This window comes from Centrocercus urophasianus, unplaced genomic scaffold (assembly GCF_019232065.1).
Source record: "Centrocercus urophasianus isolate 14NV4802_14NV808 unplaced genomic scaffold, USGS_Curo_1.0 seq_13, whole genome shotgun sequence".
Classification (NCBI taxonomy): Eukaryota; Metazoa; Chordata; class Aves; order Galliformes; family Phasianidae; genus Centrocercus; species Centrocercus urophasianus.
Genome location: NW_024884475.1, coordinates 631929 through 648862, shown reverse-complemented (window position 1 = coordinate 648862; position 16934 = coordinate 631929). Strand labels below are relative to the sequence as shown.

The 16934-nt window shown below is 48.5% G+C and overlaps 1 protein-coding gene across 5 annotated transcripts in view; it reads left to right on the top strand.

Annotated features, from left to right (window-relative positions):
• The window catches only part of EXOC6B (exocyst complex component 6B), a 245126-nt gene that overhangs the window by 87610 nt on the left and 140582 nt on the right, over positions 1-16934 (top strand). For 4 of the 5 annotated variants that reach the window (XM_042811690.1, XM_042811689.1, XM_042811694.1 and 1 more), the window contains exon 7: positions 15285-15461. In XM_042811690.1, the coding sequence (XP_042667624.1) occupies positions 15285-15461 (177 nt within the window). The remainder of the gene's footprint in view (positions 1-15284; positions 15462-16934) is intronic. The other variant, XM_042811691.1, reaches the window with a different exon arrangement.

Below are 16934 nucleotides of genomic sequence, written 5' to 3'. Positions count from 1 at the left end.
AATAAGTGTACGTGAAGGGCTGCCCAAGGTATGTGTTTCAGCCTAAGGATGAAAGCATCAGCCAGGCTTTCGAGGCGTATTTCTGCAGCATGATGCTAACTTTTATTGCGTGTTTTTAAAGCATGGCTGGAAAAAGGAAAGGAATCAGACGTTTTACTAGCTGCACACGGAGTTGGCTCCGGGCTGAGCGGGACCTCAATTAGTGGAGCGGCGAGTGAAGTCAGTGTCTGCCTCCTCTGGGACTTGGACTGAGGCTGAGTCTTTCACTTAATCATTTATAACTAATTGCAGTAGTTCCGCAAAGTCAAAGCAAATCTTTGGAGTGTGCTTCTGCTGAGCAAGAAATGAGGAGCACATTTTTGCTTTTCAGAGTCTCGCAGGGCGATGCGGGATGTGCTGCTTTGTCAGTGTCAGACGTGTCAGCCTGCTTTGAAAAGCAAGCTGTGCTGTCAGCTCTTCACAGCATCACAGGGGTGAGAATAGACTTGAAAAGATCATGGAGTCCAACCCTCCTGTAAAGCAGCTCCCTACAACAGGTCGCACAGGTCGGCATCCAGCTGGATCTTGAGTATCTCCATAGAAGGAGATCCACCACCTCTCTGGGCAAGCTGTTCCAATGCTCTGTCACCCTGACCATAAAGAAGTTCTTCTGCACGTTGGCAAGGAGCTTCCCATGTTTAATTCTTAGGCCATTGCTCCTTGTCCTATTGCTGTGCACCACAGAGAAGAGCCTGACCTCATCCATTTGCCTCCCACCTCCCTTCAGATATTTGTCAACATGAATCAAATCCCCTCTCAGTCTTCTTTTCCCCATGCTGAACAGACCCAGGTCACTCAGCCCTTTTTCATACAGAAGATGCTCCACGCCCTTCATCACCTTTGTGGCTCTCTGCTGGAACCCTTCCAGAGATCCCTGTCTTTTTGGAACTGGGGAGTCCAGAACTGGACACAGTATTTAAATGTAGAAGGGGAGGATTACCTCCCTCGACCTGCTGGCCACGCTCTTTGCAATGCACCCCAGGATCCCATTGGCCTTCTTGGCCACCGGGGCACACTGCTGGCTTATGGCCAACCTGTTGTCCACCAGGACCCCCAGCTCCCTCCCTGCAGAGCTCCCCTCCAGCAGCTCATCCCCCAACCTGTGCGCGCAGTTATTCCTCCCCAGGTGCAAGATTCTACTTTTCTTCTTATTAAACCTCATCTTTGGCTTGGTGGATGGTGATGGTGCATCATGCAATGACAACTGGCTTGCACTGCAGTTCTGCAACTGCACAGAGTCTGTAACATAGCTCATAACGTAGGTTGAGGATGAAGGGAGGAGGTGTTTGCAACTGGAGGAGGACTGTGCTGTGCTTCTGCAGGCCCAGATGCCCATCATTGGAACGAGATGTTCTGTGGCCTGAGCCTCCAATCCAGTGATGGCTTTGGCCCCGACGTGACATGCCAGGCCCAGAAAGAAATTCTATTTAATATTTCTATTTCTATTGAAGTATTTCCAAAGCGTTTTAAGAACAAGAGCATTAAGCATTTGGGAGATGGGAGGATCTCTCTTTTCCACTTTGCTTGGAAAGGGAAAAAAAGGAGCTTGGAATTTATTTGTAGGATGAGGACGCTCCAAATCCTTGAAGGTTTTCTGATTATTTGCAGCAGTCCTCTTTGCTTCTGACGTGGTCTCTGCCAGTTTGTGCTAGGTTGAAAAGAGGACGGTTTGGGGTTCTTTGGGTTTGTGTCATATATACTGAATAGTGAACTTCAGGACCATTTCAGTAGATGATTGGTGGAACCATCGAGTCAACGTAATCATGGAATCATAGAATGGCTTGGGTTGGAAGGGACCTCAAGGATCATCAAGCCCCAGTCCCCCTCGCTGCATGCAGGGCCACCAACCTCCACATTTCATGGCAGCCCAGGCTGCCCAGGGCCCCAAACAACCTGGCCTTGAACACCTCCAGGGATGGATGGGGCATCACAGCCTCTCTGGGCAGCTGTTCCAGCACCTCACCACTCTCTGTCAAGAACTTCCCCCTCACATCCAACCTCAATCTTCCCTCCTTCAACTTCCAACCATTTCCCCCTTGTCCTGCTGTTATCTACCCTTTCAAATAGATGCATCCTTTTGAGTAGAGGAGTCACTGGGCATTCATGCAGGGCTGAGAGGTTTTGTTCACAGCTCAGCAGGAACTAGAATGGGAGACTCAGGAATACAACTGTAGACTTGTTGCACTCTGTTCGTATTGAATGTCAAATATCAATATCAAGAGTATGGTTTTGGCTCTCCAGAGTGTTTGGTTTTGCCCCCTGGTTATGCAGCAGTTGGCTGAGGAGTTGGGTTCTCCACTGTGGATCATTGAAGGATGTGAGGGTACACAGACATTAATAGCAGAGGTTTTCTTGAGGTGTGATTTTTCCTTGCATTCACACCAGGGATCCACTCCACTTTTCCTTGCATCCACTCTAGGCAGTGCAGTCGCATCCATCACGGCTGTGCATGGTGAGAAGGAGATAAGAGAAGTGGGGTAACTGATTTTTGGGGGGTTGCCTGTAGTTTTCCTCCCGTTGTTTTCCTTCCTCAGCTGCCCCCCATTTGCATAAAAAAAAATTCCACCTCTGTGGATCCGAGATGAATTTGAGAGCTGCTGTGTTTGAAGGGAACAAATATGTCTGTAACAATACCCAGGAGCTAGGATAAGTGTTCTTCTCTCTTCTCCCAGTAAGAAATTAAATTTAAATGACTGGGCATGACTTAGTTGAGCTCCAGTGCTTCACTTTCCTCTGCACAAAGCCCTAACCAATAACTTTGCGGTTACTTCTTCCTTTTGGAAGACGTCTTTGAAGCTGAACTGTTAGCACATTAATGCATATGCTGATCTTGTCATAAATGCATTCTGCAAAACAAGATCAGCATATGCATGTCAAATCCATGTCAAATCCTGGATCAGCACAGGAAAGCACTCGGGGGCGAGGGCAGACGGGTGGCACGGTGTGAGGCTGCAGGGACTGAGCTGTGTCGTCACGGCCTTCGTGCCCCCATCCTGCAAACCCACATCTGGGAAATGGCAGCTCCATAGGGCACGTTTCCATCCACCCGTAGAGCTTTAGGAGCCCAGGGTAACCACCAGACAGAGGAGCTCAGCCCTGCATACAGAGCAGGTTGGGTTCCCAGCAGTTCCTGTGCTCCCAGGACCCTGGAGGAGGACGTCACCCATCAGCTGAGCTGTAGCACTGCTGGATCTGCTCTGCCCCAGCACAAGCCATCCCCATCCCTCAGGTGAACAACCTGGTATGGTCTTTTAGGATTTCCAAATGCCACAACACAACTGAATGATTGGTTGTGTTGACTTCCAGTGACTTTTCCCTTGACTAAGGGCTGCAAGCTGGGTCTTGCTACCTATCTTCACCCCTTGCAAAAATCAGGAGCAACCCTATTAACTGCAGCTGGCAGCACGGGTTGGTGGAACCCTGCTGAATTTTGTCCTGCAGCTTCCATACCGACCTCTTATCAGGTCTGGAGAAGGAGGCACTCTCCTATTTTCCCCATTGGTCAGCTGCAGGTGGAGTTACCTACAGGAATGGTGAGTCAGTAGGGTCTGACCAGTGGGGCCACACGTGTGCCACTCGCTAGGAGGGGACCAGGAGGACCTCCCAGCTCAGTAGAGAGGCACTTTTTTTTTTTTTTTTTTCTTTTTAAAGCTATATAAATCAAAATTGGAAGGGGCTGGAGGGAAGGTGTGAGATTTTTCTTGTGTTTTTTTTCAAGAGCGAACGTTTTTTATCCTTAATAGATTTATAATATGCAGGTCCCTTTATTTGTTTCTATAAAATTAACTAGTAAATTTAAAATGGAAAAATGCTAGTAATAGGAACCAGGCTATCTTTGCCAACGCTGAAATGTTGCTGTATTTATGAAAGGCAGACAAGGGCATTTTTCCTTCTGCCAGGTCTTGTGCCGGAGTGCCACATGTTGGAGGGTTATAAAACTTTTACTAACGAGAAGTTGGAGGAATGCTGACTTTCTAATTGCACTTTTTTTGGGTACAGGCTGCTGTTTGTTTTGGTCTTTAAAAAGAAGAAAAAAAAAGTGATTGTAATTTTGAAGTCTGCAAGTTTTAAATGTAGGCGAGCAATGTGGGCAGGGTATGGAGCCCGGTGGTCAGAAATGGGGCTGGAAAGAACTCCTGAACATTGAATCCTGCACGTTTCAGCTCAGTCAATGGGGGTTTTGTCATTTGCTTCTGTTGGGAGGGTATTTCTTTGCCATTTCTATAAAGCAGTGACATTGGGTTCCTGCTGGAAGACCTGGTGGGGCCTTTGGGTGGAACCTCAGCCCCAGCACTGCGCTACTGTAGATACCGTAGAATCATAGAGTGGCTGGGGTTGGAGGGGACCTCAAGGATCACCAAACTCCAACTCCTCTGCAGCATGCAGGGCCACCAATCTCCCCATTTCATAGCAGCCTCTTCAGAGGAATGTCCTCAAATAGCTCATCGCTGCTCTAACCAAACCAAAGGGGTTTTTGACACTCAACCCCAGCCAAAAGCAGAGCCAACTTTGTCCACGGAGCCCACAGTGTGCACCCTGACCTTGCTGCCTCTCTCTGTTACTTCTTCATACAGTGCTCCTGGCTTCTGAAGGACCACCATACCCACGCTCTGATTTTTGGGCTGTCCTATGTGGAGCCAGGAGTTTGGCTCAATGATTCTTATAGGTCTCTTCCAACTTGGGACATTCTAGGGTTCTATGATCCTTATGGGTCTCTTCCAATTTGGGACGTTCATAGAATCACAGAATGGCTCAGGTTGGAAGGGATCTTGAGGATTATACAAGCTCCAACCTCCCACCACACGCAGGGCCACCAACCTCCACATTTCACAGCAGCCCAGGCTGCCCAGGGCCCCAAACAACCTGGCCTTCAACACCTCCAGGGATGGACGGGGCATCCACAGCCTCTCTGGGCAGCTGTTCCAGCACCTCACCACTCCCTTGGTAAACAACTCATAGTAAAGAATATCGTTGGCCTTAGAGATTTCTTGAAAAGCAGGTTGTTAGGCAGGTGTAATTGAATTAAATGGATTAGCTCACAGTAAATGCTCCAAGAGGGATTAAAGTGCTGAAGAGCTTTGTGGAAAATGGGGTTCTCTTGATGTCGGAGGGATTAAAGCTTCTTTGTGCAGAGATGGGTAGTTCCCATTCCAGATAATTCCAATGTGTGTTTCTCTCCCTCTCTTCTTTCTTCTCACTGTTGTTTTTTTGCTATTACTTCCATGCTTGGAAGAGTGGCAGTGGTGAAATTGTTTGACATTTCATTCTTTAAATCTAAACCATCACAAAGTGCTTTATGAGGATAAGAAGCAATGCTCTGGGAATTGGGTGTTTTCTTCTCCTTCTGGAATATTCTTGTATTGGAGGGGGGAGAAGCAGGGTTAGGGCTTTGAGAAATGCCTTCAGCGCGGGCTCCTCTCGTCCACCACATGTTGCTGGGAAGGAAATTTGTCACCAACGCATACCGCTGACTCACAAATCCCAGTGATGACTTCAATGAATTCAGCTGAAACCCAACAGAAATTGCATTTCCAGCGGTGTCTGCAGGCAAGATGGGCTCGTGTGATACATCACGTCTCCTTTGGCAGGTACTGGGGCCAACCACTTCAATCCAGAGCAGCAGGTTACTCTAATTTTCATGAGGGTACCATAATGAAAGCAACCTGTTGGCAGAGCACATAACCCTTGAGAGGTGTTGATCACTGAATGGCCTGGGTTGAAAAGGAGCACAATGATCATCAGTTCCAACCCCCTGCTATGTGCAGGGTCACCAATCAGCAGACCAGGCTGCCCAGAGCCACATCCAGCCTGGCCTTGGATGCCTGCAGGGATGGGGCATCCACAGCCTCCTTGGGCAACCTGTAACAGTGCTTCACCACCTTCTGGGTGAAAAACTTCCTCCTCATATCCAACCTAAACCTCCCCTGTCTCATTTTAAAACCATTCCCCCTTGTTCCTATCACTATCCATCCTCGTAAACAGCCATTCCCCTCCTGTTCATACACTCCCTTTAAGTACTGGAAGGCCACAATGAGGTCTCCCCAGAGCCTCCTCCAAGCTGAACAAGCCCAGTTCCCTCAACCTTTCCTCATAGGAGAGGTGCTCCAGCCCTCTGATCATCTTAGTGGCCGTCCTCTAGACCCCCTCTAGTGCTGTGAGCACCTCATTTCTCATTTAGGGTCCCTGCTCAGTGATTTTGGAGGAGCTAACACATAGCTTTCGAGATGCCTCCATTCCCAGAAATCTGTGTTATGGTGATTGCAGGCTTCTGGGCTGGGGATGTATGTTGTTGCCATACTACATGTTGTTTCCATTGCTTGCTTTTTAGCTGGGGTGTCAGGAATGGACATGTTCTGACGGAGAGAAAAAGGCTTCTGCCTACTGAGCTTGGGAACTGCCCTGCCAGCTCCTGTCTTCTGGCTATGGCTGGCTGCTTGTTGGAAATGGGAACGACAGCCTTAATGAGGCCAAAGACTGCTTTGTAGGATTATCTTTTGTGATGGTTAGATCAAACATCACGTATTTTCTTAGCAAACTGGTGACTTGCAAAACAGAGCTGTAAAGTAGGGGGTATTCTTCCCGTGGAATCATAGAATCACAGAATGGCTTGGGTTGGAAGGGACCTCAAGGATCATTGAGTTCCAACCCCCCTGCTGCATGCAGGGCCACCAACATTTCATAGCAGCCCAGGCTGCCCAGGGCCACAAACAACCTGGCCTTGAACACCTCCAGGGATGGACGGGGCATCACAGCCTCTCTGGGCAGCTGTTCCAGCACCTCACCACTCTCTCTGTCTAGAACTTCCTCCGGACATCCAGCCTATATCTTCCATGCTTGTTTATATCTGATTTATGCCTGGTTCTTATCTATGCCTATATGGGTCTGATCCTGTCTCTATGGAGGCAATAAGTGTTTTCTTTGGGTTTGGCATGGCCTGCACTCTAACTCAGGCATTGGTCTTGTTGTCCTGAAATCCTGTTGGGAGAGGGACAGCGGTCTGCCTGAAAATTAGAAAGCAAAAAAGAGGAGATTTAACACTCTTTTCATGTCTGCATTGATGGCTCCTGTTGTCCCTGGTGGTGCTGAAGAAATGTTTAGGTGTGGTGCTGAGGGACACAGTTTGATGGGGAAAAATTGGCGGTGGGTGGACGGCTGGACTGGATGATCTTGGAGATCTTTTCCAACCTTGGAGATTCTATGGTAGCTCTCTGATTTTGTAAAGAAATTCTACAGGATTATAACAGAAAGAGAAGTGTTGGCTTTGAGGAATTCTGTGCAGTTTCCCCATTGGCCTTTGGGGGGCAGATGATGTCTGGGAAATAGCAGATTTGGGATTTGAATGAGCGCTTTGTGAGATTTGGAAGTTAGGATGTGAGATTTGGAAGTTAGGATGTGAGATTTGGAAGTTAGGACGTTGGACGTGAAATATGTTTGTAATATGTAGCTTTAATTCTTCAGTAGCTGCTCCTGCTTTAAAAAGGGATCTTATGTCAACTTAAAGAAGCAAGGTGAGACCAAGTTTTGATTCATTCTTTAACTCCTGTGATTCTTACCCTGTGTTGCCATCTATTTTTTCAGTAGTCAGTCTATAGCTCTGAATTTAGCCTTATAACATGAACCTGAAGCCAATGGCAGCTTGAATGGGGTCCTACTGGAAGAATATTTCTCCATCACAGGAAAAAAACCCAACAAACCAAAGCAGAATTGTACTGTAACAGGGTCTTCCCATTCGCAGCATGCTCTTGAGCTTGCAGGGATGTGGTGATCTATCGGGCTGTGCTCTGCAGTGCTTTGCTCCTCTCAGGCTTACAGAAGAAGGTTGGGAGAGAAGATCTGTGCTGGTGGACGGCTGCAGTTGGGGTTCAGCAGTGGGACCTGTTGTCCCACATTATTGGTATGGTTGAGGACAGCTTCTGATGGTGGATCCGGGCTGTGCGTTAGATCCAAAGCTCAGTGCATCCCCCCAGGTCTCATTTAAGAAAAGCCAGAAGATGTTCTGTCGGTGGCTCAGGGCTTTATCCTCTCCTTTTGATGGATCTCGCTGTGTTCCAGGCCAATCCAGACTATCTAGGAGAGGTGCTTTGAACATTGCCTGTTTCTCAGGATCTCAAGAAAACCAAAACCAGGCCGATAACTGGAAACAAAAGCAGAATCTTGAAAGGAAACTTATCTGCACAGAGTTTGACAAGGCCCAGAAAGAGGGTGTGTGAAACAGCAGTCTGGGAACTCCCACAGTGAATGGGATAAAGGAGTTTAATCTGGGGCCAGGAGGGGAGGACGGACCCTCCTTTAGCTGTATAACTTTCTGAGGGTCAAGATAAATAAGTGCAGCTCGGAGCGCCGGAGCTGATGAGCTGCAGCCCTGATTCCCTATCCTGGCTGAGCGAGCAGCCCTTCCTCCTTTGTGATTCCCAGCACGCAGGGTGGAGGTATTAAGCAGAGTGATTCCTAGCACAGCAGCTTCAAATAGGCTGTAGTCACTGGGGATGGGAAGGGAAAGGCTCTGCCCCATAGGGCGGTGGGCATGGAGCAGCTCCCAAGGGCAGTGAGCACAGCCCCGAGCTGCCGCAGCCCAGGGAGCATTGGAACATGGCTCTCAGCCATAGGGTTTGGGGTTGGGGTGGCCCTCTGTGGGGACAGGGGGTCGGGCTCGATGGTCCTTGTGGGTTCCTTCCAACCTGGGATATTCTGTGATTTTTATGAGAAGGCAGAGAAAAAACCCACAACAAAACGTGGCGTTCAGCGTTACGGATAGAAGGAAGGCTCAGGTGTGGGGCTGCAGTCCTTGATGTGTGTGGAATGCTTGTACGACAGCCTTCCTTCTCTTGCTTTTAGGCCCCTTATCTAATTTTCAGCTTCTCCTCTCTGTGTAAATGTGATAAATGCACTTTTTAATCACATAACCGAGCTACTTTTGATGCCTGCGCGCAGATATCTTGTTCTCGACGCCAGAACGCACAGAAGTGCAAATCAACACCTTGCTTCAGAAAGTACTTCTTAAAAAATGACTTTTTGACTTCAGCTGTGCAGCTGACCCAGAGGACTCGGTTGCCTGAGTCCTTTTATCAGTGCTAATGTGATAAACTTCTCTTTACAGCTCCCGGGAAGGAGAGCACCGTGTTCTGATCGCTCCTCCAAAGAGCAGCAGAAGTTTAATAGCTTTCTGATAAAGTGCTGAATTAACTGAGCTACTCTTTATGATGAACATTGAGGGTATAAATAACACTGACCTTGTGTTGTGGATAGGGAAAAAGCAAGAGTATGGGGATGGCGATCGTAGAACCATTAAGGTTGGAAAAGACCTCAAAGACCACCAAGTCCAACCCATCCCATCTTGCCCTCAGTGCCACATCTCCATATTTCTTGAGCACATCCAGGGATGGTGACTTCCCCACTCCCTGGGCAGCCTGTGCCCAGTGCCTGACCGCTCTTTTGGCAAGAGTTGTTTTCTATCATCCAGTGTTTCCAACCTGACTCTCTCCTGGCACATTGAGGCCATTCACAGAATCATAGGATCATAGAATGCTTGGGTTGGAAGGGACCTCAAGGATCATGAATCTCCAACCTCCCTGCTGCACGCAGGGCCACCAACTTCCACATTTCATAGCAGCCCAGGCTGCCCAGGGCCCCATCCAACTTGGCCTTGAACACCTCCAGGGTCCTATCCGTAAATTGTTGGGTCAAAGTAAAGGCAGAAATCTTCGTTGCACTCTAGATGCCAGAACATATCTGTGCAGAGGTGATTTTGGGAACGTTGCTGTGATGAGCTCGATTTTTAGCATTGGGGGATGGGGGCTTAAGGTTGAGCAGTTGTTTGTAGGAAAGGAGGAGTGGTGGCAAGTTGAAGTAGAATCTCTGGCTTGGGTTGGAAGGGACCTCAAGGATCATCAAGCAATCTCTGCAGGGCATTTGTTGGAGGAAACTCACTGAATGCTGCATTTCCTAAGTTATATTTTTAATGACCGAATATCAAGTCAAAAAGAAAACAGGTCTATGCATCCATTGCTTTTTTGGAGCTCATTTCCTGTGCTGGTGGTGAACTTCTTCAGACAGACCTCTGACAAATTGTTCGCCGCCATAACCGCTTAACACCAAGCAGGCAGATAGGCAGAAGCTCTTATCATCTCGACAAGCGACGGGGTTTTAGTTAAAACTGAAAACAGAAGCTGTGTCAGCGTGTTGAGTTTACACCTTGCAATAATAATGCGTGCTTTTATCTGATCTGAGGGGGATTTTATAACTTTCAAATGGATCTCTGGCGGGGAGCCAGCCGCACTGTCATTTTTTATTAACTTTCTCTTCTCTTCCCCTGTAGCCAGTCTGCTTTTTGTAATGCTGTTGAAGGAGTATGTATCCCATTCCTGGGGATATGGTGAAACGATATTTTAGAGTTCTGTGTCTCAGCCCATTAGAGGGGTCCATAAAACAATCACGGCAGCGAACGTTCAGTAAGTAATCAAAACCACCGAAGCCAACCACAGCAGCACAGCAACCTTGTCTGAATAATAGAACCTCTTTTGCTGTGCCTTATCTACCGTCTCATCAGGAAAGAGCTAATTAGATTCTTCTAAGAAGTAAATGTTGTCAGTTCGTTGGTGGGTGGAGGTGACGGGAGGTAAGACTCACTGTCAACATTGGCAAACCGAGGCAGAAAACAAGACAAAGTCATAAAAAACCTATAAAAAGCTAATTGAGTTTTAAAGGAGCTCATTCGCCGTGTAGGAGGTGTAGCAACTTTCCCTTTTGGTGTGTGGCTTTCTGGAGGCAGAGCTGGGGGAGCCCATGGCTGCCTTGCTGCTCCAACCCAGCCGTGTGGGATGGCTGTGGGGCTGGGTTCCCTTTGTTCCTTTGGATAGCTTTGGATAGCTCTGCTCCCAGTGGGTGAAGCCAATGCATTTGATTTCTCTCTCCCTTAGCACACCTAAACTGGGCTCTCGATGGCTTACCTGAATTGCAGTGGCTTTGCAGAACTTGGCGCTGCAGCTTAGGGATGGCAACTATTGGGATCGGTATTACACAGAATGACAGAATGGCTTGGGTTTAAAGGTCATGGAGCTCCAACCCCCTGCCGTGGGCTGGTTTCCCCCCACCAGCACTGGCTGTGCAGGGCCCCATCCAACCTGGCATCAAACACTTCTGGAGATGGGGCACCCACAGCTCCTCACATTTAGGGCTCTTGAGGGACAGACTTGAATGGCAAACCCCCAAAGCCACGTCATGTTGGGCATTTAGTAGAGGGGCATGTGGGCAGTGTGAAAGTAAAGGCTGGATGTTGTGTTGAGGGACATGGTTTAGTAGGAGCTATTGGGAATAGGTGAACGGTTGGACTGGGTGATCTTTTAGGTCTTTTCCAACCTTGGTGATTCTAAGATTCTATGGACAGCTTGAGGGAACGTAATAAGGCTAGGACTGCTTTCCCCCCAATTCTTTCTCTCCTCTGTTTCTGAAGGGATGGCAGCCAAAAGGATTGATTCGGTATTCAGCCAGCAAAGCCTGAGCAGCAGCTCCTGTGCTGTGCTACGGGCAATGCTGATCTGGATATGACAACCAGCATCGAATGACCTGAAGCTACGGGCTGGAGAGGGGAAGCTGTGTTTGCTTTTGTATCAGCCTGGAAATAGGGTTTGTGTTCGGGCTGTGTCTGCTGGCTGAGTGCTGTGCACGAGCCAGAGGGTGGCTGTGCTTGGAGGCAGCCCCAGCTACGTGAAGCAAACGCTTCGTGCGTTATTGCTAAATGTAACGCTAGCTACGAACACACATTTGGTTTCTAAACTTTATTGTCACGTTAAGCAGAGAGCGGAGAGATTGATAGTCTTGTATAACAGAGGCAATTTTACCAAAGGATACGAAAACGCACTCGCTTTCATGTAAACCACACCAAAAGGTAGAGGGGGTTTTTTATTTTATTTTTGTCCCTGGAGGGCTCTTCTCCTCCCCCATAGCCACAGGTTGCTGTGTTTTCAGGGGGCACGCTGGAGTGTCGCCCCTGCTTTGATGTGGTTCCTCAAGTGTGCCTCCTCATTGGGCTCCCTGCAGATGCCTTTATGTGAAACAGAACATTAAAATCCAAATGTTCCTGCTCCGCAGGTCGTTTTTCATCCTTTATGGGCAACGTCAAATATATTGCATAGTTGTGTTGCTGCACCCCGGCCCGGGAGGGAGAGGGTCTGGGAGGGAAAGAGAGAAGGTCTGAGCGTGAGTTCCTTGCGGTGAAGCCCAAATTTCTCTTTAGCTGCTTCCTCTGGGCCTCTCCCCAGCTCTCTCTTTTTCTCAAGGTGAAACTGAAACCTTGGTGACTTCACCCAGGCCTGAAGTTAAAGAAAATTTGATATTTCTCACTTGTAGGTCACTTCAGTCCATATTGTTTCCTGCCAAGAGTGGGGGTGGGGGAAATGCCCTACTGTTAATGGAAAAGCAATTTCTGTTCTTTCTGGTTGTGCAGCTCCAGCATCACACCTGGGTTACAGGGCTGGGGCTGGAGGGATGTGGGGTGGGATGGGGGGACGCACTCAGTGCCCTATGGAAGGAACAGCCACTGTGCTGTGTTGGTGTTCTTTGGTGTTTCCCTGGTTGGTGTTCCATTGCATTTCAGTGATCAGGCTTAAAAGTGCTGGGAAACCTCTTCTCACACAGGACTTTTCCAAATTCCCCGAATTGAAATTGCTTTTGGTGGGCTGGAAAGTTCAGAGGACACTGGGATTCCCTCTGGGTTCTTTTATTCCTCAGGAGGTGGCACGCACACTTTTGTTTTCCCTGCTGTGGACTTGGAATGCTGTCAGTTTTTGTGAGCTTCAGTTCATGAACAAAATCAGAACGATGCAAAATGCAAAACGTGTCCTTTGTTTGTTGAACTCTTTGAGTTGGAGCAGTGACTTTTCCTAGGGCAGGCTTTCTTGCTTTTCATTCTTCATATGAATTCTACTCATCCGTAGGCGTTATGTGTTGCTGTGTGCACCTCCTGTGAGCATGGCTGAGGGAATCATGGGATGGCTTTGGTCGAAAGGGACCTTAAATCATAGAATCATAGAGTCACAGAATGGTTTGGGTTGGAAGGGACCTCAAGGATCACCAAGCTCCAACCCCTCCACCATAAGCAGGGCCACCAACCTCCACATTTCATAGCAGCCCAGGCAGCCCAGTGCCCCATCCAACCTGGCCTTGAACAGAACGGTTTGAGTTGGAAGGGACCCTTAAAGGCCACCTGGTCCCACCCCCTGCAATGAACAGGGACATTCAGCTCCTGTTCCTGTGTTCATGTAGTAACACCTCATGTTTGGAAAGGCTTTGGAAAGCCATTGGGTGGCAAGGCACTGTGCTTCCCAAGGACATTTGCAGGGTCCTCCGTGGAGACTTAATTCCATGCTCAGCCTAAAATGCAGAGTGTTGTGTGCTCATGGTTTGGGCATTGAAGGTTGAAGCCAAGGACTGCGTCCTTCCGCTTGCTAGTCCAGCTTGTTCTTCTCCCATGACCACTTCTCATCCTGTGATCTGCCTACACCCTGTTAATGATCTGTATGAAGCTCAATGTTTGATGTAAAACTTTGCATTTTCCCATTCTTTTTCCTTCTCTTTTTAGAGGCGGGAAAAAAAAAATTACATAAATTGGAGCAAATTTAATGAGCGCGCTGAGCTTGCTTTTGGTGTGATTTACAGTGGATCCAGCATTATAACTGCAGTACACTTTGGTTGAGTAACTTATGTCATTAGTGGGTGTATCTGAGAGGAGAGCTGAGCTCGGACCTCTTTGTTGTGTGGGCTTCAGAAGGACCAAGAGCTCACTCCCCTTTTTGAAGTCCTAATTCCCTTTATATGATGTTGCAATGCCTTTCTATAGAGCAGCGTCTCTGAAGCTAGAGATTTCTAATGCAAAAAAGGCCTCTTTTCCCCAATTGCTTCAAGTATTGACGTTGCTAGCAAAATTTGTCTTGGGCAGCGCTAACACAGACCTTGGCCTTTTTGGCTCTGTTGCAAAAAATCCCTACAGTTGAGATTCCTCCCTGAAGAGATCTTCCAAAGGAGCCCATTTGTTAGTCCCCTTGCTTAGCCCTTACTGCTCTCCTAACAACAGCACTTGCAGAGATCCTACATCGTTCCAACCACTAGAGGTCAAGATTGGGCTGTTGCACGGCGCTCCGTTCCATCGCTCCAACCCTGCTGCAGCCACGGCCCGTGTCGTTTATACGTTCAGTTTTGCAATCGTTGCCCCGTTTGGCAGCTGTGGTGAAGCTGGTTGGTGTGCAGATGTATGCAGGGTGGGCTTTGCCTTGCAGCCCGGTGGGTTTTGTAGGGATGGAGAGATCGGCGCCGCGCTCGGTTTTAGTATCCTTCAGATCTGCACCAGTGATCTGTCTCTGGGGTGTTTCTTCCCAGGGAGGGATTCGAAAGGGAGCTGAGCTGAGAGAGGCTGTGGAATTAAAACTCACTCAGAAATTCTTTTGGTGGGATGTGAATCCTTGGTAAGCGTTGACAAGGAAATCGTTTTGAAGGTTTGTGCTCTCCGTGGTGTCCAGCCTGACCTTGGAGGACTCCAGCACAGCCATTGCTCCTCCTTGTGCTCCAGCTCGAAGCTCATTTTCTGCTCTTGGGCAATTGGGGCTAATTGATTTTTGCTCTTAGAATCCAAGAAAGCTTTGCAGCAACTTGCTCTCTGCTACAAAGGGAGCCCAGGGCTGAGGGAGCTGCACTGGGGCCGCATGCTTTGCTCCACGAGCCGTGGCCTTCTCCCAGGCCGAGCATCCTGGTTGAATACCTTGCACAGATCGTTCTGTAAATCAGCAGCACCGCAATTAAGATCTCCTGGGGTACCACAAAAATGCTTTCAGGAACCTCTGGGGTCCAGATGTGGAATGTTTTGTGCTGACACGGGTTGAAAAGAGGAACAAATCCAACGTTTAAGTAGGTCCTTTAATTTAGCCTGTGACAGTCACCACATGGCCTATGGGCTAATATTTCTGCGTCTGTGCTGTAAATAGATCAATATGGCAGGACGATGGGTTTGGCATTTTGATTTGTGAAGAGTCAGAATATTGTTTGTATTGTTGCATAATCCCTGGAATGGTTTTGAAATGAATCTTCTGTTTCTTTGGAATATCTGGGTTTGGAAAAACATAACATTTCAAAGTTCCATTAAGTGTGTGTGTTTTATTTTGTCTCATTTGTCGTATTTCATGACTGATTGCATCTTTTGGCCAAAAAAATACGTCCGAGGATGCCGTCGTAAAGCTTGGAATCTGCTTTTTTTCTAGGCACAGCAGCAAAGAAACCTGGACAATATTGTATCGCAGCACCCCAGGATAAGCGGGGGGAAGAAGTCCAAGAAAGAAGGCTGCGCAGGCTCAGATTTGGAGGTAAAGAACACTAGCCCCATGTCTGAGCAGGATTCGGGTATCCTGGATGTTGAAGATGAGGAGGAGGATGAAGAGGTAACTGGATGCCATCAAACTCAGGGCATTGGGGTGATAAGCTGTGTCTCGGTGCTCACACCTCACTCAGTGTTTCGCTCCCCTGTGCAGCACGCCATAAAGATGCTGAGCAGATGGTGGAGCCTTTCTGAGTTGGGTCATTTTGCACTTCTGTCCTTGCTAGCAGGCTCAGCAGAGATGCTTAATGTGGTAGGAGAGCAGAGCAGCTCCTGCCTTCAGTCCTGCAGCTCTGTGGCCTTTCAAAGCAGATAAATTACCGCACAGCACGCAGGATATTGACATTGAGCTTTTTCTGTGCAGCGAGTCTTGTGGCAGATGCATGCTTTATGCTGAGAAGAGTTTCATTAGGACAGAATTTTTGAGGATGCAATTGTAGTTCCTGGTGCTTTTCTGTTGCTGGCCCTTTCTTTAACAGTGATTTCTTGTAGTAGAACTGGTTTGGGTTGGAAGGGCCTTTAAAGGGCATCTGGTCCCACTCCCTGCAACGATCAGGGACATCCATAGCTCCATCTGGTGCTCCTAGCCCCATTCAGCCTGACCTTGGGTGTCTCCAAGTGACACCACCTCTCTGGGTCACCTGTGCCAATGTCTCACTGCCCTTAGTGCAAAAAACTTTCCCCTTATATCCAGTCTGAATCTCCCCTCTTTTAACCTTTGAAATGGTTTCCCCATGTCCTGTCATAACAGACCCTGCTACAGAGTCTGTCCCCTTCCTTTTCTCACAGCCCGTTTAGATACTGAAGGCTGCTCTCAGGTCTCCCTGGAGCCCTCTCTTCTCCAGGCTGCACAGCCTGTCCTGGTAGGAGAGGTGTTTCATCCCTGGGATCATTTTTGTTGCCTTCCTCTGGTCACACTCCAATCCCTCCCGTGCTGAGGATTCCACATCTGGATGCAGTGCTCCAGGTGAGGCCTTATCAGCACAAAGTAGAGATGCAGGATCAGCTCTCTGCTCTGCTGGCTGCCCTGCTTTGGATGCAGCCCAGGATGATGTTGACTGTCTGGGCTGTGGGGGCACATTGCTGGCTCATGTCCAGCTTCCTACCCACCAGTACCCCCAGGTCCTTTTTGGCAGGGCTGTGCTCCATCCTCACAATCCCCAGCTTGTGCTGATAGCAGAGCTTGCAGCAGCCCAGGTGCAGACCTTGTGCTCGACTTTGTAGAACCTCGTGAGGTTCTGTGCCTACTGCTCAACTTGTTGAGGGTCCTTTCCCTCATCTGTGCCACAGTTCCATGCCCAGGGCTGCCTTTCCCAAGTTTGTTCTGTTGGGTTTTTTCCTCTCCATCCCAGATCACTGCTTCCTAACAGGGAACGAAGCCTGTAGCGCAGCTCAGATCCCTCCTGTTCCACTGGATGGTGTAAACACCAAGGAGGGGAGATGAATACTGCAATTCGTGCAGCACAGTGCAGTAACCCTCAGCTGAGGAGCATCTCCCCAATTGTGGATCATCTCCCCACTTTGGAGCATCTCCCCA